Source organism: Nomascus leucogenys, chromosome 5 (genome assembly GCF_006542625.1).
Source record: "Nomascus leucogenys isolate Asia chromosome 5, Asia_NLE_v1, whole genome shotgun sequence".
NCBI lineage: Eukaryota > Metazoa > Chordata > Mammalia > Primates > Hylobatidae > Nomascus > Nomascus leucogenys.
The window spans coordinates 63,307,841-63,333,259 of record NC_044385.1 but is presented as its reverse complement, the minus strand read 5'-3'; the positions used below and the strand labels follow the sequence as shown (position 1 = coordinate 63,333,259).

General features: G+C 38.5%; 1 protein-coding gene across 3 annotated transcripts in view; it reads left to right on the top strand.

The window, feature by feature from the left end:
* IFT88 (intraflagellar transport 88) overlaps positions 1–25,419 on the top strand; it is a 126,390-nt gene that overhangs the window by 26,221 nt on the left and 74,750 nt on the right. For 2 of the 3 annotated variants that reach the window (XM_003279164.4, XM_030813268.1), the window contains 10 exons: positions 4,025–4,081; positions 5,182–5,235; positions 5,834–5,897; positions 6,552–6,621; positions 10,308–10,398; positions 11,180–11,284; positions 12,816–12,918; positions 13,933–14,047; positions 16,221–16,449; positions 19,875–19,945. In XM_003279164.4, the coding sequence (XP_003279212.1) occupies positions 4,025–4,081; positions 5,182–5,235; positions 5,834–5,897; positions 6,552–6,621; positions 10,308–10,398; positions 11,180–11,284; positions 12,816–12,918; positions 13,933–14,047; positions 16,221–16,449; positions 19,875–19,945 (959 nt within the window). The remainder of the gene's footprint in view (positions 1–4,024; positions 4,082–5,181; positions 5,236–5,833; positions 5,898–6,551; positions 6,622–10,307; positions 10,399–11,179; positions 11,285–12,815; positions 12,919–13,932; positions 14,048–16,220; positions 16,450–19,874; positions 19,946–25,419) is intronic. The other variant, XM_003279166.4, reaches the window with a different exon arrangement.

Here is a 25,419-nt window from a genome sequence, read left to right as displayed (position 1 = left end):
AGTTAATTCTTCACTACACATTCTAAAACCCATATTTTATTTATTTATTTAATTCTTTTACAACCCATATTTTAATTTTGAAGTTACCTTCATTATGGGAAGAAAAACCATAGGCTCTGAGTCCTTGCACTAGGCTAGTGATTACACTGTAAGCTTTTCAAATAGGCAGATTATCTTATACATCATTCTTTTCCTTGTCTACTTAAGTGCTCCATACATCTTTATTGACTAACTTAGTAAATCAGTGAACTTTGTCTTCAATTAAGTGATTTCAGGGATCACATAACAGGTGATAATTTTGCCAGGTGGCCCTTCAAAAGATCTTTAGAAATGACTTTGGAGATTCTTATTTTATAGATGAGGAAACTGAAGCCTAGAAAAGCCAAGGTCTCACAGTTATCTGTAACTGGGATAGTGTGTGGGTCATTTGATCCTCTGTTGAACGATACTTTCATCACATCCTACTTGTTATATTAAATGGGAAAAAGTTTTATACTTTTCATATGAAATATCTTACAGGTTCACTTAAGAGGACAAAATTCTAGTTGCTCCTAAGGAGCTTACAATCTTCAGAAGGAAAATTAAATGGACACACTTAGATATTACAAGGCATGAAGTAATAAATTATAATAAAACAGTATAAATTGCTATGGAATTTCAAAGAGAGATTATTTACCACTAGTTGGGAAAATCAGAAGAGGTTGCTTAGAAGATAAATTAAGAGTTGATTATTACGGGATATGTAGAATTGAGATTGACCTTGAGATATAGGAGAAAAGGGCATTGCAGGTAAGGGTACAAGATGGATGAGGGAAGAGAGTGTAGGAGCTGCCTAATGCTAACAACAAAACACAAAAACGAGATTTAGTCATTAGGTAGTAGTTAAAAAAATAATGGTCATCCCCTCAGTTTGTTCTCATGGAAGAAGTTGCGGAGACCCATATCCTTCCTTTTCAGTTTTTTCTTAAGACCTGGAGCCAACCTTATCAAGCATGAGTTTAAGCCCTGAAACATGTATACAAATTAAAATACCTTCCAATGTCTAAAGTTCACCTAACAACTTTATATGTTATCACCTATAATTCAGGCATTTGTTTTCCTACAGAATTAACATATATGTATATTTTTTCCCATATTTTTTTACCTCTAATTACATTTTCATTATGATTCAGTTCAAAATATTTTGTAATTTCCATGGATATTTCTTCTTTGACCTGTGGGTTATTTAGAAGTATATTTCTTAATTTCCAAACACAATACATTTTTCTAGTTATCTCTGTGTTACTGATTTCTAGTTTTATTCTTAGATAGGGAACGTAATCTGTATGCTTTCAATTTTTTGAAATCTGTTCATGTCCCAAACGCATTCTTAAAGAATATATGTTCCACGCTGGGTACAGTGTAATATGTCAGTTAGGTAAAGTGTGTTAATGGTTTTGTTTAGATGTTCAGTATTCTTACTGATCTTTTGTTTGCCTACTTTTTTTTTTTTCTTTCTTTCTGAGACCAAGTCTCACTCTCTTGCCCAGGCTGGAGTACAGTGGCATGACCTTGGCTCACTGCAACCTCCACCTCCTGGGTTCAAGCGATTCTCGGGCCTCAGCCTCCTGAGTAGCTGAGACTACAGGCGTGAGCCACCACACCCGGCTAATTTTTGTATTTTTAGTAAAGACGGAGTTTCACCATGTTAGTCAGGCTGGTCTCAAATTCCTGACCTCAGGTGATCCACCCACCTCAGTGTCCCAAAGTGCTGGGATTACAAGCATGAGCCACTGCGTCTGGCCTACTGGTTCTATTTTTAATGAGAAAGTATGATCAATTCTTGTACTCTGGTTGTGGGTTTGTATTTTTTTTAGGTTTTTACTTTATATATATGGAGCAGAGATATTTAGAATTGCTATATTTTCATAGTAAACTGAGCCTTTTATTGTTACGAAGTATGCCTCTATCTCTAGTAATGCTTTTTGTCTGTTTGTAAGGTATTAATAATTTGTTATAGCTATACAAGCTCTTTGTCTAGCATTTTTATTGTATGTCTTTCCTGTCTTTTTACTTCCAACTTTTCTATATCAATTTATTTAAAATGTAATTCTTATCAGCAGCATGTGATTGGTTTTTATTTTTTTAATAGTCTGACAATCTTATTATTTTAGTTAAGTATTTATTCCACTTACGTTTAATGAAGTTATTGATTTCCTTTAAATTTGCTCTTACTATTTGCTTTTGTTTTTTCCTGGCTCTTGTATATTTCATTTTCTCTCCTTGCCTTCTTTTTTGCTTGTTTTTTATTATTCCATTTTCTTTTTCTGTTATCTTGGTAGTTTACATTCTCTGACTATTAGTGTTTCCCTAAATATTATGATACTCATCTTTAACTTTTTAAAGTCTAGTATAAATTAATAGTTTTACTACTGCCTGGACAGTGCCGGGATTTCATATTATTTTTAGCTATTTTTCAGTTCTAGAATTTCCATGTATATTCCTTTTTTATAGTTTTTAGTTCATTTTCAGTTGCTGTTACTAATCTTTTAATTTATTGATCATGTTAAGCATAGTTATGTTAAAGTCTGTGTCTGATATTTCCATTATATGTATCCACTTCTGAGTTTCTTTCTATTCTTTTGTTTATCTTGGCTTTTGGCTAGGTAGTCTTGCCTCTTGTATGTCTGGTTGGTTTTAATTGAGAGACATTATAAATGAAAAATTTTAGAGATACTTTATGGCTCTATGTCTGCACTACTCAGTATGAGAGACACTAGCCACATGAAACTATTTACATTTAAATTATTTAAAACTAAAATAAATAAATTCTTGTTGTACTGCTTACATTTCATATGTTCAACAGCCTTGTGTGGCCAATGGCTGTCTTATCAGAAAGGGCAAATACAGAACTTTTCCATCACTACAGAAAGTTTATTGGATAGCACGGTGCTAAAGGATCTTATCTTTCACTGGAAAGAATTTACTTTTACTTATGGTACTAGCAGCAGTAGGAATCCATGGTCACCTTAATCCAGTCGGGTTTGAGATGATTCTGAATTGGATGTCAGCCCTTATGAGGGCTAGTATACTATTATTTACCTTTTAGTCTTAGGGTGTAGCCTTTTGAGATCACAATCTAAAGCCGCGAGGATTACCGGGGCTGCGTTCTTGGCAGGCCCTCATCTCCAGTGTTTATCCCCTCAGGCTGTGAGTCTCAAAAGCTGTGTCCAGTGACTCAGACTTGCCTTTGGAATTAACAGATGCCTCTAGGAGGAAAGCAGGCCTAAATGTGGGCTCACCTCTCTAGCCTTCCCGTCTCTTCTTTATTTTCAGACCTTGTAATTCTTCACTGTCTTGATGGTTCCCTAATGTATTCACACTTTAAAAAAAAAAAATTTTGACCCCATGTATATTTTTTAATAGTTCTTAGTGAGAAGGTTTTTAAAAACAGTCTATCATAGCCAAAAGTAGAATTCCTCCATGAGTGATATTTAATAAATATTTCTAACAATTCTGCCTAACAACTAACATTTTTAGTATACTTTCACTGATGTGCTCCTATTTGATTCTAACTACAATTTTGTGATCCATATACTTTGTATTCTTATTTAAAAGATAAGAAAACTGTAGGTTCAAAGAGATTAAATAAAGGTATCTGTTGTAGGGATAGCTGAGATTCAAACCCAAGTTCTCAGACCCCAAATCTTGTGTCTATTGTTTGGCCTAGTGGCTAGCAGTAATAATTATGCAATAAAATGTTTAATTCGTGATGGTTGCAAGCATGAAAAAAATCTTTCTTATCGGCACTTCAAATCGTTCAAAAGTCCCCTTTCTCCTTTAAAATGAATTCCAGAATGAGTCTCCTTCTCATGTAATTAAAATACCTGAGCTCCCTAATATTTAAGATAATTTAAAAGAAATCATTCTAAGTATTATAGAAATATTTCTTTATTGATGAGTCTATATTTTCTATTTCTTTTCCAGTTTTCTATTATATAGTTCAGTCTGAATCCTGTTAACTATGTTCTTTTTCCTCCCCAAGATAACTGCTAAAATATCAAGCACGGCAGTTACTAGACCTATAGCTACTGGATATGGGGTAGGTTTTTGTAAGCTGAAAATATTAAGATGCTTTTTCTCATACAATAGTTCACTTGAGGCAGTTCTGAATAATTTTATTATATCTTAGGTCATAACCCAAATATATTTTCTATTTTGGATACTTACGAACATTATACAAGTCTAGTGTGATTAATAAATTCGAATATTCTAGTCATTTTGATTTGTAAGTATTGGAAAATATTTTATTACCTTTTTCCATTTGTAAACCCTGTGTTCGTTGACTTCCTTTCATTTTCTACATGATACAACCAAGTCTCGTGTATTCCATTCATATATTTTATGTGAAGTTAGATTTTATATAAATGTAATAGTGTATATATTTGGGAAACATTTACTAATTAACAAATATAAAATTTAAGAAAAGTGTTTCAGAAGTGTATATTTGGGTCTTACATTAGAAGGCTTTGGAGGAAAGATATATCAAACTCTATAAAAGTTATAAACTTTTTAATCTTGTTCAAATTACCTGTAATTTGGATGTTTTAGGTTATATGAAATAACAGGAATGAGAAAAATGGAAGAATTAGGTGGAATAGCTTTTCTTAGTCAAAAAAATATCTTCAGAACCTAGAGATCCAGGGCACTTGCCTTCATAATGTTCCTTTATATGAGTGAAGAAAGTAGCCTTCTACATAATATAACCGTGTGTCATATGAAACATGCTTTTATTAGTTAGCCTGAGTGTGTATTACTCATAAATTTGATTTTTGGTGGTGTTTCAGAATAAGAGCAAACTTTTCCCATGAAGGGCTAGATATTTTAGGCTTTGCAGATCATATGGTCTCTGTTGCTACTATCCAGCTCTGCATTTGTAAAGCAAAAGCAGCCACAGGCAATGTGCAAAGGAATTGGGCATGGCTATGTTCCAGTAAAACTTTATTTACAAAGGCTACGGGTTGTAGTTTGCTGCTCCGGTTTTATAGTTTTATAGTTTTACCCTATATGCCCAGGAGGTATAAGGAATAAATTATGTTTGTTTATTTGCTGATAGAATGAAGAAAACTTCTATAACTTGGCTTAAACATTTAAGGTAGATATTTTTAGGAATCTTTTTAACTTAACTTTTCTGTTTACTAGTCCAAGACATCTCTGGCATCATCAATAGGAAGACCAATGACAGGGGCTATTCAGGTATCTCTATTGCATGCGTGTTCATTTTGTGCCTTTCTTGTGACTTGGAATTTACTACCAAATTTTTTTTACTTTATTATATTATTTTAAAATGTTAAAGAAGGTATTACTTATATAGTGACCCAGATTCTTTAAATTGTGGGCTAAAGTCTAGACTGTTGTAAATCTTCAAAGGCGAGGTCTCTTTAGATTTATTTAATCAGGTATCAAATGAATTCCCATTGGGGAGTGGACATAGAATCGATAATTGCTTGTATGATGTATTATGGGGCCCATTTTTCCTGTGTTACCATTTACAACAATTTCTATGGTTTCTCTCATAGGCATGTAAGAGACCAACCAAAAGTAAGAGAGTAGCTGACTAATAAGCTGATTAATTTTTTTTTAAACTATAGCCCAGTTAGATCAAAGAATTGAAATTCTAAAGGGGAGAGAGGACATGATTGATACATGAGGAGGTAGAAGTAAGGAGTAAACATATAGTGATTGAAAATCAACATTTTTTAAATAGGGCTATATTAAGGTGTGTTTAATGTGCAGAACTGTACATAGGAGATAGATCTTATTTAAGAATAAATGATTCCCATTCTCTTTAAAGGATGGAGTTACTAGACCCATGACAGCAGTGAGAGCAGCTGGTTTTACCAAAGCATCTTTGAGAGGTTTGTTACACTGTCTCTACTAATAATCTTTTTTGGATCTTTTAATCTTTTATCATTTTGTGATATAAATATTACTGCCATTTTAAATAAAATCTAACAATGCCATTGATTATAAGATGCCCTGATATTTTAGGTAGCATTAAGAAAGGAAAGGGATGATGAAAACCTTCTACATATCTGTTGGGGTGGTAATTAAACCATGGTGTAATTTGTCAAAATGTATTGAAATAATATGTAAAAAGTTAAATGATAATTTAAAAATAAAATTATAACAAAAATTAATGTTTAGTATGCCAATAAGGAAAATTAAAAAGCCAATACCAGGTTATAAGACATGGGACTGATAATTTAGAGCTGATAATAGAGATAGATCACTGTGGAAGAGAAAGTAAATGCTGAGAATATCTTATTTTTGTTTTTAGGTTTAACACATGTATTATTTACATAGCTTTATGTATGTTAAAAAATCTTACCAATTTCCCAGTATATGAAATGTTTATATAGACACAATGTTATCTCCATTTAATAAATAGGTAATTGAAACCACTTAATAAAGACGTAAATGAAATAGCTTATGCAAGGTTTTATATTTTCATATTTTCTTCGATTTTGCTGGGTTATAAATTGAATATTAACTCTCGAATTGTGTCTCAGGCTCTGCATTTGACCCCCTTAGTCAGTCAAGGGGCCCTACTCCCCCTTTGGAAGCCAAGAAAAAAGATAGGTATGTAAGTCCTTATGTTGTTGTTTATTGTTGTTGCTGCATATTTTAAATTTTTATTTTCCAAATACATAATTTTTTTTTTTTGAGATGATATCTCACTCTGTTGCCCAGGCTGGAGTGCAGTGATGCGATCTTGGCTCACTGCAACCTTTATCTCCCAGGTTCAAGCGATTCTCCTGTCTTAGCCTCCTGAGTAGCTGGGATTACAGGTGCCCGCGACTACATCCAGATAATTTTTGTATTTTTGGTAGAGATGGGGTTTTGCCATGCTGGCTAGGCTGGTCTCGAACTCCCAATCTCAAATGATCTGCCGACCTCAGCCTCCCAAAGTGTTGGCATTACAGGCGTGAGCCACCACACCAGCCCAAATATGTAATTCTTAATCTTTAAAAAGCTTATGTCAGCACAGTAGTAAACAAAAAATCATCCCTAGTTGCCAGGACTAACAAAATTAAGAATAGCCATATGTATTCTGTGCAATTTTATTGTGATATTATATGACTTGAAGATATGGTCTAATTTTTTATCAGGGCCAGTATTGAGTCTCTTGACAGCCAAATGGGGTTGTAAATGTTGTAAGATATGATTATTTTGAGAGGACATTTCAAGGGAAAAAAGAGAACACATATGAAATTAATTTGTCATATTATTGAGAAATTTAATTTTTTATAGAACAAACTTAATTTTGTGCTAGTGGCTAGACAGTAGCCAAAAAGCTATGGTATACATTTAATTATATACCTCTGCTGGTATCCAAGTACCTTGATGTATACATTTTACAAATAGTAATAAAAGCTAACATTAACTGAGTCCTTGCTGTGTGCCAGGCACTTTTCCAAGTACTTTCCCTGTGAAAGCAGAGCTATTACTCTCACTAGTATATAAAGAGGGGAACTGAAGCCCAGCTATCTTAACTTTCTAAGGCTAATAAATGACAAGGCTGAGATTCAAACCCAGTTTTTTGAATCTGGGTTTTTGGAATTTTATACAAATTCCAGTATAGTGGAATTAATCACTATACTGTTTTGCTTCTATAGAACATATGTTTTTAAATTGTAGTTCTTTTTTTTGTTTCTTTTTTTTTTCATTTAAATTGTAATTCTTAAACCCAGTATTTAGGCTTTCGTGTAAATTACATAATTTCCATTTTTGACTAGCAAAGAACCTCTATAGAAAATCACTTTATTTTTTATCTTAATTAATGACAGCACATTTGCTAATAAAAGCATTTTTTAATTTAAATATTATGTCATTCATGGTCCTTTCGGCTGCTGATAACAGAAAACATGTTTAAAAAAAAAAGAAGGACACAGGCCGGGCATGGTGGCTCATGCCTATAATCTCAGCCTTTTGGGAGGCCAAGGTGAGAGGATCACTTGAGCCCAGGAGTTCAAGACTAGCCTGGGCAACACAGCGAGACCCCATCTCTACAAAAAAATTAAAAAATTAAAACATTAGCTGGGTATGGTGGCACACACCTGTAGCTCCAGCTACTCAGAAGGCTGAGGTGGGAGGATGGCTTGAGCCCAGGAGGTGGTGGCTGCAGTGAGCTGTGATCATACCACTGCACCCCAGCCTGGGTGACAGAGCAAGACCTTGTCTCAAAGAAAGATAAAAAAAAAAAAGACGTATACATAATTAACAAGAAAATTTATTATCTCACATAATAGGAAGTCTGGAGGAAGGGAAGTTCTGGGGATGGTTAATTTAACTGCTCAGTAACATCATCTCTGGTCCAGCTTCTCTTTGTTTCCCTTGGCTTTCCCCAAGCGCCTGCTGATCATTATGATGCCAAGAGAGTGTTGAGAGTTCAGAATCTCCATGTAACTGATAAAGTCTAGAGGCAGAATGTTCCTAGTCTTAGGTCTCTTAAAAAGCCAAGAAGATCTTTCTAGCAGCCCTCTACCTGAAGCAGATATGCCTTCATTTCTCAGTGTGGAATGCATCAAATGCTCGTGGCTGAACCAAACACTTGGCAAAGAGAATGAGATTCTCTTGACTTGCTTAGATTCTGCATGCAAAGAAGAAGGGCAAGTGGCAGACTCTGTGTGGGTAGGTAGCCAACAGTGCCTGAATATAGATTGCATTTTTTTTGCATTTGATAGGGACAGGGTAAGTTACTTTCAGTGTCTTCATAAAGTTCTCTTACAGATTTTTAAGTTTAAAATTTTATGTCGATATTTTGAATTTAATAATAAAATCTGTAAGCAACATTTAAGACATACATTAAACTGTTTCAGACAACTAGAAAATAGAATTCTATACTTCATGTAACCTTCATAAAACTACCATCTATTATGCTTATTGCTCAGTTAGAATTTTACAGATCTTTATAAACCAATAAACTTTGTAGCCTTAGTCCCAGGTTTCCCCAAAGAATATAATTTTATAGAAAAAGTTATGCTGCTCAGTTTATTTCTATATACTTTTATAAAGTCCATTTGTAGAGAATTAAGAGAACTACTATCTATTCTGATATAGCCGTAGTAAAATTTTATTTAGGCATTGATATGTATTCAGAGGATTGTTGTATTTTACCAAAAGAAAGTGGTAGCAAAACATCATTACCGTTATTTTGAAAGGTAACTGATTTGGGAATACTTGATTTGCTATTAATAGAGCCAGGATTTTTAAACTTCTTCACCTCATTAGAAACTTTCTCTATGGCCAGGCATGGTGGTGCATGCCTATAGTGTCAACTACTCAGGAGGCTGAGGCAGAAAGATCGTTTAAGCCCAAGAGTTCAAGCCATAGTGCATTATAATTGTGCCTGTCAATAGCCACTGCACTCTAGCCTGGGCAACATAGCAAGAACCTGTCATTTTTTTTTATTTTTTATTTTTTATTTTTTGAGACAGGGTCTTGCTCTGTCACCCAGGCTGGAGTATGGAGTGCAGTGGCGCAGTATCACTCACTGCAACCTCTGCCTCCCAGGTTCAAGCGATATTCTCCTGCCTCAGCCTCCCAAATAGCTGGGATTATAGGTGCCTGCCACAACACCCAGCTAATTTTGGTATTTTTTAGTAGAGAGGGTTTCACCATGTTGGCCAGGCTGGTCTCAAACTCCAGACCTCAAGTGATCTACCTGCCTCAGCCTCCCAAAGTGCTGAGATTACAGGCAGGAGCCACCACGCCCGGCCATGTTACCTATCTTGACTGTTGTTATTATTTTACTGTTATGAATAGTTACATGATGTAGTTGTTAAAAACAGTACTACATTTGCTCTTTAATACCATGTATACATTTGTCTTATCTATAACCTATTCTTAAAGTTTAAATGCACATCGTTCAATGTTGAAAGTAAATTAGGCTGGGTATTGTGGCTCACACCTGTAATCCCAGCACTTTGGGAGGCTGAGGAGGGAGGATCGCTTGAGGCCTGGAGTTTAAGACCAGCCTCCCTGGGCAAGATGAGGAGACTCTGTCTCTACAAAAAACAAAAACAAAATTACTCACGTATGGTGGCATGCACCTGTAGTCCTAGCTACTTGAGAGGCTGAGGTGGGAGGAGATGACCTGAGCCCAGGAGTCAAGACTACAGGCTGCAGTGAGCTATGATTGTGCCACTGCACTCCAGCCTGGGCAACCAAGTGAGACCTTGTCTGTAAAATAAAATAAAATAAATTTTAGTATAGATTTTTAGAGGTTGAATGATTTAAATTGTACCTGCTTTTGTCTTTAATAGCCCAGAGGAAAAAATTAAGCAATTAGAGAAGGAAGTAAATGAGTTGGTAGAAGAAAGCTGTATTGCTAATAGTTGTGGAGACTTAAAATTGGTAAGTTCATAAACAAGATTCAAAATTATGAAGCATTTATAGATGTATGTCTGCTTTTATACATACACCATATGTATAGACAAATATTTTTGTTTGCCATTGACTGGTCTTAGGATAAGAAGCAATTATTTTGAGAACCAGGAATTGTAACTCAGTTTCATAAATTTGAACGTCAAAATAATTGGCTGATTTTGTAATTTTTTACATTGGTCTTTTCAGTAGGAAAAAAAATTCTAATGTATTGGCATACTTAACTTGGCAGCCTGGTGGACGATTGGATTAGACAGCAATATGCTGCTGAAAGGTGTAGCTACCATGAGCCACACACAGTACTAAGGGCTGTTTTCTTCTTGAAGCCTCACTACTATCAAATATTTTTTCCTAAGTAAACTAAAAAATTATAGTTTGCTTTTTGGGAATCCAACTTTGCTTTTTAAATATCAATCTTTTCTTTTAATTTGCTTTGTTCATATTACTTTGATTGTCATATTATATAAATATAATTTCTGTGAGTTATTGGATTAATGAATACCATTAGAAAGAAATGTTCACTTTAAAAAGCTACTTTTATTACTCACAGAACTGGAGCTTTTTTTTGTCATTCTAAAAAAAAAAAAAAAGGTCCCTTTCCAAGGGAAGTTTCTGGTAAGAGCACAGAGGGGTGTCTTGAGGAATCTGAGGATAGAAAATGAATTCATCCAACCTTGATGTAGATATTTCCCAAATGCATTAAAGTTGATGAATACTCAAAGGAAGTTACAAGGTATAAATCTGATTTCAGGCCTTAGAAAAGGCAAAACATGCGGGAAGAAAAGAGAGAGTCCTGGTGAGACAGCGAGAACAAGTTACAACTCCAGAAAATATCAATTTGGATTTAACTTACTCAGTAAGTATTGAAATGTAACACAATTTTTAAATAAAATTTTGACTAGGGTTAATGGGTTCCAGAGTCATTTTTCTTTTATTTTTAAAATCGTACTGGTCTTCAGGTGCTCACAATTAGATTAATAATAATCTTTAGTTCATGAAACACTCTTGTCTTTGTTTTGTGCAAAGAGCTCTTTAGTTATTTAACTAGTTATTTTAGACTGGGTGCAGTGGCTCATGCCTGTAATCCTAACACCTTGGGAGGTCAAGGTGGAAGGATTACTTGAGCTCAGAAGTTTGCGACCAGCCTAGGCAACATAGTGAAACCTCGTCTCTATTTATTAAAAAATATGTAGCTGGGTGCGGTGGCTCACATCTGTAATCCCAGCACTTTGGGAGGCTGAGGCGGGCGGATCACAAGGTCGGGAGATCGAGACCATCCTGGCTAACATGGTGAAACCCCGTCTCTACTAAAAATACAAAAAATTAGCCGGGCGTGGTGGCAGGTGCCTGTATTCCCAGCTACTCGGGAGGCTGAGGCAGGAGAACGGCATGAACCCGGCAGGCGGAGCTTGCAGTGAGCCGAGATCACGCCACTGTACTCCAGAGCCTGGGCGACAGAGCGAGACTCCATCTCAAAAAAAAAAAAAAAAATGTATATATTTTGATAACTTAGTAACTACCTGCAAACCTACCATCCAATGGCTCTGTTTCTTGAAGAGCACTAATTTTAATGCTCTATCAAGGTGGTTATTTTGATGAGATTGTAATGTAGACTTTTTGGTTAGTGATTTTCAAGAACTTCAAACTAGGCATATGAGATAATGTTCTATGAGGGTAGTGGGGAAAAAAAACTAATGCCTCTAATTTCTAGCAACATTTATTTAATTCTGAAAAGACACCTCCTTAATCTTTGCACTTCTGTTTAAAAGGGTGTATTTTCAGTGGGTAAAGTTTTCATATACTAAACACATAGGAAAAAAAGGGCGTTTCAAATTTTGAAATGTTAGATGCTTACTGTTTATAGCAGATATTCTACGATTCCATGAAATCTTTCAGGGATAATTTATGATGATCACTTTTTACCTTTAGGAACATAATTTATTATAAATTAATTACTTAAATTGTAATTTAGTATATAGAGCTTACTATACAGATTCTTCTGACAGACTTTAAGGTTTAAGATATTTCCACATTTAATTTATATTTACAAAGAGAATTTAGTTCACGATCTTGCTTATTTCTTTGATCACCAGCAGCATTAATGATACACATTTATTCTTTGTAGGTCCTCCAGAAATTAATAGATGGCAAATACTACTAAATTAAATAAAATACATAGAAAATTAAGGTGAAATTTAGAGGACAGCTCTTCTTAATGTTCATTTGTAATGCAAAATAATTCTTTTGTTTACTTAATTTCATAATTGGCTGAGTATCTTGATATAAGTAGCTAACTTTGTTACAGGATTTTAATCTCTAGAAAGATTATAGGTGAAAGGGGCCTAAAGTGGTCTTATGTGTCTTTTCTATAATATTTTCTTCCTTAGGTTCTTTTCAATTTGGCCAGTCAGTATTCAGTTAATGAAATGTATGCCGAAGCACTTAACACTTACCAAGTTATGTTGAAAAATAACATGTTTAGCAATGCAGGTAGGTGTACATAATCAGTTTTTCCAAAAGATGTAATTCTTTCGTAGTGTTAATTTATGTCTCTTCATTTTATGCTTCCTTAAAATGAAATGATCTATGCTCTAAACAAATCAGTATTTATGATAGGGGTATCCTGCTTAAACATACTATTTATATAAAAATCCTTACAGATGAAGAAATACAGTTAGTATGAGGTATACTGCCTAATAGTAAACAAAAAAAAGTATGCTGTTATCACGAGTAGAATGAGCCATGGCATCTCATAGAATGTGCTTTTCCTTATATAAATTTATCCCCAAGAGATTATAGTTTATATTTAGCATTTATATCGTGTAATTTTTTGGTAGCAGTATTAATGTTTATCAGAATGTCATTTCCTTTAATATTATTAAAATGTATGTGGCATTCTTGAGTCTAACTTTTAAATTCCATGTTTTCTTAGAAGAATGCACAATAATGTAAAGCACAATAATGTAAATCAGTTGTTTTCTAGCCATAGTTTCAGGAATCTGTCTTAAGTTCCATTTCTTCACAGGAGGTAAGTTTGAAAAGTATTACTGTTTTAAAGTTAGAATTTTTTTTTTTTTTTTTTTTTTTTTTTTGAGAAGTCTCGCTCTTTCACCCAGGCTGGAGTGCAGTGGCGTGATCTCGGCTCACTGCAGGCTCCGCCCCCCGGGGTTCACGCCATTCTCCGGCCTCAGCCTCCCACGTAGCTGGGACTACAGGCGCCCGCCACCTCGCCCGGCTGATTTTTTGTATTTTTAATAGAGACGGGGTTTCACCGTGTTAGCCAGGATGATCTCAATCTCCTGACCTTGTGATCTGCCCGCCTCGGCCTCCCAAAGTGCTGGGATTACAGGCGTGAGCCACCGCGCCCGGCCTTAAAGTTAGAGTTTTAGATAATGTCTGAGACTTCATAACTGAGAAATGCTTCAGAGAATATGAATTAAAAGTCATCTAAAATATCAAAGAATGGAAAAATGAGAATATTATTCATTATATTTTTTTAATTAGGAATATTGAAAATGAATATGGGAAATATCTATTTAAAGCAAAGAAATTATTCCAAAGCCATTAAATTCTACCGAATGGCATTAGACCGAGTTCCAAGTGTCAATAAGCAAATGAGGTAAGTTTATAACGATAGATAATAATTGTAAAATTTAAGTGTTTTTCTAAAACAAGATAACTCTTCTGACCTGTTTTCAGTGGGTTGAACATTTTGAAGTATTTGTACATGAGATTCATACGTGTAGTATTTTGATCTGTTCCCTTCTTACTACTTGTACACATTTTTATAATGACAAGTTAAAGGTTAAAGCATTGTATGTGATCATATGAAATAAAACTAAGCTAAGTGACCAGTAAAGGGGTTAACCCTGAAGGCCATTACTACCCTGATATAACTTAATACGGACACAAAATCATAATAGCAGTCCTCCAGAACATATCAAATGTATCAATACAAGGCTAGAAATTAAGCCTCCCTTATGTTCTTGCTGTAGCTTGAGAATGAAATAGTGAGAGAAGAGGATTACTTCTGAGTCTTAGAAGAGGGGGAAGCCGGGATATTTTCTATTCTTATAATATTCAGGAGCAGAAACAGTAAGTTCTCTTGTGGTCTAGTGATAACTGTGGGGACATAGGAAGTTTCCAGGATATTTACTGATCATAATTTCCCTTAGGCACAGTACAGTTTCTCTGTGAAAGTTAATTTATTTGCAGTACCACATTTTAAGATCATTTGTTTTTGAATTTTACATAATATCTCATTATCATTAGCAAATATTACCTAACTTACAGAACACAATGCCCTTGAAGTACTTTTAAGCCAGGTAAGACCAAGAATTTGAGCATTTTAGAAAAAAAATAGTATTGAGTAACATATATTAAGTGCTTCATAATCAATGATCAAGACAATGGGTGCTATAATAATTCAGTGGAAGAAATCATTATTGAGAACAAGAATGATCAAGAAAGGCTTTATGAAGGAGGCATACTTGATATTGACTATTTAGGAGGAGAGAAGGGATAACATCTGAGAAAAAGGCAACACCTGAGACCATTCAGGGAAATAATAGTCTTTATGATCTGATCAGAGAATTATGAATAAACTAATTGAGTTGAAATAGAGGGATTATATTGAACAGTGTTTAAAATAAGGTGGGATCACATCCATTAGAATGGCTTCAATCAAAGAAATAATAAGTTTTGGTGAATATTTAGAGAAATTAGAAACCTCATTCACTGGAGATGTCAAATAGTGCAGCTACTTCGGAGAACAGGCAGTTAGCTAAAAAAGTTAAACACAAATTTACCATGTGACCAGCAATTCTGCTTTTAGGTATATACCCAAGAGAAATGAAAATATAGATTGTTACAAAGGCTTTTACACAAACATTCATAACAAAATTATTCATAATAGCCAAAAAGTAGAAATAAGACAAATGTCTACCAAGTAGGCAATGTATAAATAAAATACGGTACATATTCATACTATGAAATGCTATTTGACATAAAAAGGAATGAAGTACTGATACATGCTACAAAATGGAAGAATCTCAAGAAATTATGCCAAGTGAAAGAAGCAAGACAAAATATCACAAATTGTATAACTCCATTTATGTGCAATGCCTAGAAGAGACAGAGAGACAGAAAATAGACTAATGGGCCGGGCATGATGCCTCACGCCTGTAATCCCAGCACTTTGGGAGGCCAAGGCGGGCGAATTACCTGAAGTCGGGAGTTCCAGACCAGCCTGACCAGTATGGTGAAACCCCATCTCTACTAAAAATACAAAAATTAGCCCAGTCTGGTGGCATGTGCCTATAATCCCAGCTATTCAGGAGGCTGAGGTGGGAGAATTCCTTGAACCCAGGAGGCAGAGGTTCCAGTGAGCAGAGATCATGCCACTGCATTCCAGCCTGAGCGACAGAGAGAGACCATGTCTAAAAACAAACAAACAAAACGAAACAAAAAGACTAATGGTTACCTAGGGCTGAGGATAAGAATGGGGAATGACTGTTAATGAGCACAGGTTTTATTTTTAGGGTAATGGAAATGAATTAAAATAAGGATGTGGTTATAGTTCCACAACTATATAAATACAGCAATAATTATTGAATCATATATTTAAAATGAGTGAATTTTATGGTATGTATATAAAGCTTTTATCAATAAAGCTTTAACAAAACAAAAACGAAGTAAAGTGGGAGAGGAAAAAAGAAAACTGTTTTTGAATGGCTTGAATGCCATACTAAAGAGTTCAGAATTCTAAAGCTAATCCTGTCTTTTTCTTTTAGGATTAAAATAATGCAGAACATTGGAGTTACATTTATTCAGGCTGGTCAGTATTCGGATGCTGTTAATTCATATGAGCACATAATGAGCATGGCACCAAATCTGAAGGCAGGCTACAACCTAATTATCTGTTATTTTGCTGTTGGAGACCGAGAAAAAATGAAGAAGGCATTCCAAAAATTGATTGCTGTTCCATTAGAAATTGATGAAGATAAATATATTTCACCAAGTGTGAGTATAAAAAAGACATTTCTATAGCCACTTCCCACTTATCTGTGCTTTTCTGTTTTCAGAATGAGAAAGCCGGAATAGATGACTTCTTGGGTTTTTCCCAGGCCTGTATCAATGTGTTTTATTATTGATATATTTCATTTGTTATTTAAATTGGGTTGAGAATGAGACTATTGAAATGGGGTAGCGATTATGGTTAAAACAGACTGCACAATTTTAAAACAGACTGCACAATTTTAGTTAAAAAAAAATCATTAAAAATAAGATTCCGGCCGGGCACGGTGGCTCACGCTTGTAATCCCAGCACTTTGGGAGGCCGAGGCGGGCGGATCATGAGGTCAGGAGATCGAGACCACGGTGAAACCCCGTCTCTACTAAAAATACAAAAAATTAGCCGGGCGTGGTGGCGGGCGCCTGTAGTCCCAGCTACTCAGAGAGGCTGAGGCAGGAGAATGGCGTGAACCCGGGAGGCGGAGCTTGCAGTGAGCCGAGATTGCGCCACTGCACTCCAGTCTGGGCAACAGAGCAAGACTCCGTCTCAAAAAAAAAATAAGATTCCATGTCATTCATTAAGCATAATATCTTTTTTTTTTTTTTTTTTTTTTGAGACAGCCTGCCTTCCGGGCTGGAGTGCAGTGGTGCAATCTCAGCTCACTGCAATCTCTGCCTCCCAGGCTCTGGCAATTCTCATGCCTCAGCCTCCCGAGTAGCTGGGATTACAGGCATGCGCCACCAGGCCCGGCTAAGTTTTTTATTTTTAGTAGAGAAGGGGTTTTGCTATGTTGCCCAGGCTGGTCTTGAACTCCTGGCCTCATGTAATACACCTGCCTCCACTTTCCAAAGTGCTGGGATTACAGGTATGAGCCTGGCCAAGGGTAATATCTTGACCAAGAAACCTCCAAATCCTTATTTCACCTATTAAGAGCCATTGTGGAGCAGAGGGAACCTCAGCTGTGTATAAATATATCAAGAGCAAACGCTGGGCGCAGTGGCTCACACCTGTAATTCCAGCACATTGGAAGGCTGAGGTGGGTGGATTGCGAGGTCAGTGGTTCGAGACCAGCCTGACCAACAGGGCAAAACCCTGTCTCTACTGAAAATACAAAAATTAGCTGGGTGTGGTGGTGGGCACCTGTAATCCCAGCTACTTGGGAGGCTGAGGCAGGAGAATTGCTTGAACTTGGGAGGTGGAGGTTGCAGTGAGCCTAGATTGCGCCACAGCACTCCATCCTGGGTGACAGAGCAAGACACTGTCTTGAAAAAAAAAAAAGTGAAATAAATTCCTTATCCTTATTCATAGAGTGGAACATAATGCAGTTATCAAAAGTCATATTTTCAAACACCTAGGGAAATATTATGTAATGTTAAGTGAAAACATACAGCTATTCACACCTATACATGAACATAAACTGGAAGAATTGACACCAATATAGAAACAGTAGTTTCTGAGCTATGAGATTATAAATGCTTTTGAAATATTTTCCAGATTTTTACAAATAAAATATTGGCATACTGTATATTAGTTTAAGGAAAACCATATGAAATTGCCTCTGTTTGTAATTAAAAATGGTACATTTTCAATTTCACAGAGTTGAACTTTTAGTAGATTTTCTTAATAGATTATATTAGCTGGGCATGGTGGCGGGTGCCTGTAATCCCAGTTACTAGGGAGGCTGAGGCAAGAGAATCACTTGAACCTGGAAGGTGGAGGTTGCAGGAGCCGAGATCGCACCATTCACTCCAGCCTGGGTGACAAGAGCAAAACTCCATCTCAAAAAAAAAAAAATAGATTACAAGAGGACTGTAGCATAGTGGGTAAAGAGTATAGGCTCTGAAGCCAGATGCCTTGGCTCTCCTACTCAGCTCTTACTCTCCCTGTGCCTCAGTTCTTTTATATATGTAATGGGATTAACTATTATAACCTATCTTATAGGGTTAAGGTGAGGATTATAGGTGAGGATGAAATGAGTTAATGCATGTGAAATGCTTAAAATGGTACCTGGCAGCTGGGCACAGTGGCTCACACCTGTAATCCCAGCACTTTGGGAGGCCGAGGTGGGAGGATTGCTTGAGCCTGAGAGTTCAAGATCAGCCTGCACAACATGGCGAAACTCCATCTCTACAAAAAAATATGAAAATTAGCCGGGCTTGATGTTGCACACCTGTAGTCCCAGCTACGTGGGAGGCTGAGGTGGGAGGATCATCTGAGCCCGAGGAGGTCAAGGCTGCAGTGAGCCGTGATCACACCCCTGCACACTAGCTTGGGTGACAGAGTAAGACCTTGTCTCAAAAAAATAAAAAATTAGCCAGCCTGGTGGTGTGCACCTATAGTCCCAGCTCCTCTGGAGGCTGAGGTGGGAGGATCATCTAAGCCTGGGGAGGTCAAGGGTTTAGTGAGTTGTGATCACAACACTGCTCTCCAGCCTGGATGACAGAGTGAGACCTTGTCTCAAAAGTAAAATAACAAATAAAAAAAATAAAATATTAGCCGGGTGTGGTGGCACATGTCTATAGTCCCACCTACTCGAGAAGCTGAGTGGGAAGATGGCTTGAGCCCAGAAGTTGAGCCTGCAGTGACCCATGATCATGCCACAGTGCTCCAGTCTGGGCAACAGAGCAAGACTCTGTCTCAAAACAAAACTAACCAAACAAAAGAAATGTAGTACGTGGAAGATAGTTAAGTGCTGGGCAAATGTTAATTATTATATATTATTTTCATATTGAGAAAAAATGTGTTGTAAAATCATCTGTGTTTTTAATAGGGAGTAGAGATATGGATCATACTAAGTAATTGATGATTGAAGCATTTATATTTGAGTTTAGAATTAAAGTATTACATATTTGTACTAACAACCCCAGCTTCTGTGTACTTGGTCCTAATCTTTCCATCCTGATCCTTTTATCAGCTTCTTAGAATAGGTTAGTTCAATGGAGAATGTGATTGGTAATCAGAAATATGAAAAAAGAAAGTTCTAATTTACATAAGGGAAAATAGGAGGATTAATTTACTCTCCATTTTTTAAAACTAATTAGTGGGGAGGCTTATTAGAAATTCAAGTTTGTGGCTGGACATCATGGCTTATGCCTATAGTCCCAATACTTTGAAAGGCTGAGGTGAGCAAATTGCTTGAGCCCAGGAATTGAAGACCAGCCCAGGCAAAATGGTGAAACCTCATCTCTACAAAAATTACAAAAATTAGCCAGGCATCATGGCATGCCCCTGTAGTCCCAGCTACTTGGGAGGCTGAGGTGGGAGGATCACCTGAGCCCAGGAAGGTGGAGGCTGCAGTGAGCCATGATCATGCCACTGCACTCCAGCCTGGGCAATAGAGTGAGGCTGTATCTCAAAACAAAACAAAACAAAAATTAAGTTCTTGCTGTTTACTTCTGAATTATTCTCTTTTTCTTCCATTTTATTTTACCAGGATGATTCTCATACTAACTTAGTAACTGAAGCTATAAAAAATGATCACCTCAGGCAAATGGAACGTGAAAGGTAATATTTTAAGCTTAATGTAGTTATTAATTACATTATTTAAAATATTTAATGTTTAGTATTAAGATAATATTTGAAACAAAATAATTTAGTTTTAATTTTTGTAAAAGGGTTGAATGTGCATTGTTTCTTACAGAACTTTTATATTCAACATATTTCTTGAATAGTGCTATTATTTCACCATTTTTGTACTTACTGGTTCTCCCTTTCTCATTCAGAATAATCTCAGTGCTCGTGCTAATCTCAATTACTCAATCTCAGTTATTCTGTCAGTTGTTTCCCTCTGCATTTGGTACATTATTGGAACTTTATCTTACCTTTATTTCAAAAATGACGTCTTTATGTTTTTTTATCCTGCCTCACAATTAAGGATCAGCTCTCAGAGACAAAATTCTATTTATTTCATTTCTTCCTTCCTCTAATATGGTACTATAACTTGTTTCTACTTACAACACTTCTGACACCAAATGTGTGGTTTTTCTCACACCAACAACCAATTACCCGTCTCCCTGGATACCAAGGGCTTAGTCCCACAAGACTACTACCCTGTTCCTCACTACAGATGCCAGTTGTAAGCCTGTAAGCCTGGGCCTCCTGAACTCCTGACTGACCTGCTATGAATGAAAGGCTCCCACTACCCCCTCCTCAGGGTCAGTAGTTTTCTAGAAGAGCTCACAAAGCTCAGGAAAATACTTTATTTATACTTACCACTTTATTATAAAGGATACAACTCAGAGACAACCAAATGGAAGAGCTACATAGGGCAGAATATGGGGGAAGTAGTGCAGAGCTTCTATGCACTTTCTGGGTACACCACCCTCCCAGCACCTCCGTGTGTTCATCAACCTGGAAACTCTCTGAACTGTGTCATTTAGGGTTTATATGGAGGTTTCATGATGTAGGCATGATCGATTTTTATCATTGGCCATTGGTGATTGAACTCAGTCTGCAGCCTTTCTCCCTTCACTGGAGATTGAGGGTGGAATTAAAAGTACAACTGGGGTGGTGTCAGAAAAGGCCAAGTGGGGAGCTAAGACTTTAACCCCTAAAGGCTGTTCCATTCCTCTGATGTCAGTGGATGACACGTGGGGAGCCTGGAATTCCACCCCTACCCAGCAGTACTGAAGCATCCCCCAACCTTATCTCCTTGGGTAGTGTCAGAGGAGGCTTAGTAGAGCGTCAGGGCTTTAACTGTCACCCAGTTGTAACAACGCCCTCCCATCATGATGTTAGTAGGATGGACTATTTGGAAAGCAAGAACTCCCACCCTGCCCAACAGATACAAGGACCCGTCTGCCTATTCTGGGTGTCAACGGAGGCCATGTGGCAGGGGCTGGATTTCCACCTTCACCTGGTAGTGGCAAGGTGGAGTGTCTCCTTCCTCTGCTGGAGTGGTATCCAGAAAGCCAGCTAAAACAGAATACTTAAAGTCCAGGGTCTCATAATTCAGAAATGTCCAAGTGTTCATTAAGAATCATTGTTTGCTGGGCACGGTGGCTCATGCCTGTAGTCCCAGCACTTTGGGAGGCTGAGCCGGGTAGATAACCTGAGGTCAAAAGTTCGAGACCAGCCTGACCAATATGGCGAAACCCCATCTCTACTAAAAATACAAAAATTAGCCAGGCGTGGTGGCGTGTGCGTGTAGTCCCAGCTACTCGGGAGGCTGGGACAGGAGAATTGCTTGAACCCAGGAGGCGGAGGTTGCAGTGAGTGCCGAGATAGCGCCACTGCACTCCAGGCTGGGTGACAGAGCAGGACTGCGTCTCAAAAAATAAAATAAATAAATAAATAAAATAGATAGTTTGAATAGCCCTGTAAATCTTAAGGACATTGAATGATACTTTTAAAACTCTGAAAAAAGAAACCTATCTCTAGGCCCAGATGGGTTTTACTGGAGAATTCTATTAAGAATTTATATCAGGGGCGGGAAGGGGCGGCCACTTGGGCAGGATGGCGGCGGCTGCAGTGGGCAGCGTGGTCAACAAGGTGATCCTGAGCGCCTTCCCGTTCTTGGTGACCTTGTGCCACATCCTGGTGCTGTACGCTGGGCTCCTGCCACTGCTGCACGCCTGGCGTGTGCCCCCCACACCACTCATCTCGGGCCCCGGGCCCAGTCTGCATCCATTGCCTGGCCTGCTGCTGCCGCCGCGCTTCTACCCGCACCACGTGCTGCCACTCGCCTTGGGCAAGTACTTCGTGTCCCTGTCAGTGCACGTCAGCTTCTGGAAGGTGCCCATGTCCTATGGGCACACACCATCAAGGACACCATGCCCATTTGGGTGGTCCTCCTGTCCCAGATCATTATAAAGGAGAAGCAGAGTACCAAGGTGTACTTGTCACTCATCCCCATCTTCAGTGGCGTCCTGATGGCCATGGTCACCAAGTTGGCTTTCGACATGTGAGGAGGCTGCCACGCTGTGCTTCTTGCTTCAGAACATTTTCTCCAAAAAGATCTTGGGAGATTTGCAGATCCACCGTCTCCCGCTGCTCAACATCTTGGGCTGCCACGCTGTCTTTTTTATGATCCCCACCTGGGTCCTGGTGGACCTCTCGGCTTTCCTGGTCAGCGGCGACTTGACTACGTCTCCCAGTGGCCCTGGATGCTCCTGCTTCTGGCTGTCAGTGGCTTCTGTAACTTTGCCCAGAATGTCATCGCCTTCAGCATCCTCAACCTCGTCAGCTCCCTGAGCTATTCAGTCGTCAATGCCACCAAGAGAATAATGGTCATCACAGTGTCCCTGATCATGCTGCCCAACCCAGTCACTAGCACCTATGTCCTGGGCATAATGACTGCCGTCCTTGGGGTCTTCCTCTACAACAAGACCAAGTAAGATGCAAACCAGGAAGTCAGGAAGCACCTCCTCCTGGCACCACAGTGGACCTGAGCAGCAAGGAGCATCACCAGAGCCCACTGGAGAAGCCCCACCAGTGGCCTCCTCTTCCCCCTGCATGGGGACTATCATGGCTACAACAATATCTTAACAGACCACTTCCAGTACAGCTGGCAGAGCTACCCAAACTCGTAGTTTGAACCGCTATGACTTGTAGAGTCCAGAGGACAGGACCAGACTGTTCTGCGACTCCTTCCCCTGCCCCCACAGCAGTTTCAGAAACTTCTGACATCCAGTGAATGTACAACCCAGCTGAGGGAATGGTGCATAACTCTTCATCAGAAGCACCGGGGTTCCTGGCCCCCCATGAGCCGCAGGAGGATGTGTTGCCTGCAGCACAGACAGCTGTGGGCTCTGGGCAAACCTAAACAGACACTGGTGTCTCATGCTCTTTCTGGAGACTGTCATCTGAGGGCTGGGTCCCTGCCGAGATCTTGGCCACATTGTACCTTTCCATGTGGAATTATTCCCTAAACGGTGTATCTCAAAACACTTGTGTCTGCATTCCAGATAACATTCAGAACCCTGTCTGGAAAGCTGGGATCGCTGTGGCTGTAGACCATGGGCTGGCAGTGGGGGTGTCCATGGCGGTGCTTGAGAACGTCAGACTGGCCATTTTAATTCCCTGGCTCAGATACCCATAGGACCAACAGGGTCACTGAGCAGACAAGGAGCCTGTGAGAATCATTCAGACACATCCCCAGCCACAGAGATGGATCCGGTTTCCCAGTCATCCCCTTAATGGTTCACAATTTCCTGGCAAACGTTCCAAAGTGAAAAGCGATTGCAATTAGCATCCAATTCCTGCAGCCTGGTGCTCTGCCCTGCATGTCAGAGTTGACATCCACCTGGATCCAGAGGGAAGGGAAACTGCTCGCTCTCTCTCTCCCCTGCCTCCACTTCTCTTGGGGTAACAAAAAGGATCTTCGAGAAATCATGTTCAGTATTTCAAGCTCTATTTCTATGGCACTTATCTTTTGAGAGGAGTCTTCACCTCTTCTGCGATGACTTGGTAGGTTGTTTGGTAGGGAGATCTTGATTTTCTGAGGATCTTGCATTTTTCTAGGGAATATTTTGTAGTTTTGTGTGTGTTTAGCCTCGATCCCCATTACCCTATGTGTTAGGACTGGCTTATGGGTCAAAAACTGTTTTATTTCTAAATGTTTAAAAACAAAGTTTCCACTGGTGATGCCTGTGTGACACATTTTGGTATTTAGTAGGAAACAATGCAGTGTTTCGAAGCTTCCAGAGAAGCTTCAAAATGGACACAATTGCTGAAAACAGAATGAATCATGAACATTATCTCAGTATTTTGCATAAGAGACAAGACAACGGTGTTTTGGTTCCCTGACCTGTTTTTGTGTTTATGTTAGGATCTGAATCATGTTCTGGGTAAGGGGAGAAGGAGCGAACACTGCACTAAGATTTGGTTTGCCAAATCAGATTCTTTGTTCAAGAGTCAGTTTAGGGCTGGGTGCGGTGGCTCACCCCTGTAATCCCAGCCCTTTGGGAGGCTGAGGCAGGTGGATCACTAGAGACCAGCCTGGCCAATGTGGTGAAATCTGTCTCTACTAAAAAGATGCAAAAATTAGCTGGGCGTGCTGGCACATGCCTGTAGTCCCAGCTACTTGGGAGGCTGAGCAGAAGAATCACTTGAGCCCAGGAGGTGGAGGTTGCAGTGAGCCGAGATCATGCCACTACACTCCAGCCTGGCCAACAGAGTGAGACTCTGTCTCCCAAACAAACAAACAAACAAACAGAAAAAAAAAAAAAAACAGAACCAGTTTGGGTTTTGGCAGAAATGACATCAGGAATATTACACGACCCCAGTAGGTAACCCTGAGTGCTCAGGTCTGAGCTGTGGTCTCAGTCTTTTATGGCTTCGTGAAAGGACTGTGCCCTCAGGGAGGGGACCATGGCTTGGCTTGTGGGGTCTTGGTGATGGCTGCCATCTTTCTTCATCATCACACCCAGCTTCTTGCTGGCAGTTGCCGGGAGACAGCAGCAGATGAGAGGTTCACGCTTTATCTCCCAGTGAGCAAGATGCTTCCCTGTTCAGAGGAAGTAACATTGCTTATGCTTGACTGCTGTTTTTTTTTGTCATTTGTTTGCTTTTCTTTCGATTGGAATTCTGTATTTAAGATGTTAAGTTGTGTCAGCTTACATATGGAACACTCCGGGAGAGGTGACTGGCCCCCCACCCTGCTTGGCAGTGGATTTCTACATCACCAGCTTCAGAAGTGTCCCTGTTCGCTAGTCTGTTGTTTGCTTACTTTATAAATACTTTGGTCCCAAGCTGAGACAATTGCTGTGTAAAACGGGAAGAGTCAATCTTGAGGGGTATTATTTTTAAGAAGAACTTGCCCTGTGCCTTCACTGAAGGCAGTCAAGTCTGCAGCTGGATTTTTCTCACTAGGGAATGACAGGAAATGGGGATGGTTTTGCACTGTGGATGTATTACGGAAGTTGTCTATCAATTATAGTACCTGATTGTTTGGACATATCATTGAACTCCGAAATGAATTCGACCTCCAGGTTTAATGAAATCTCTGATGTTACTGGAAAAAGAAAAAAAAGGAATTA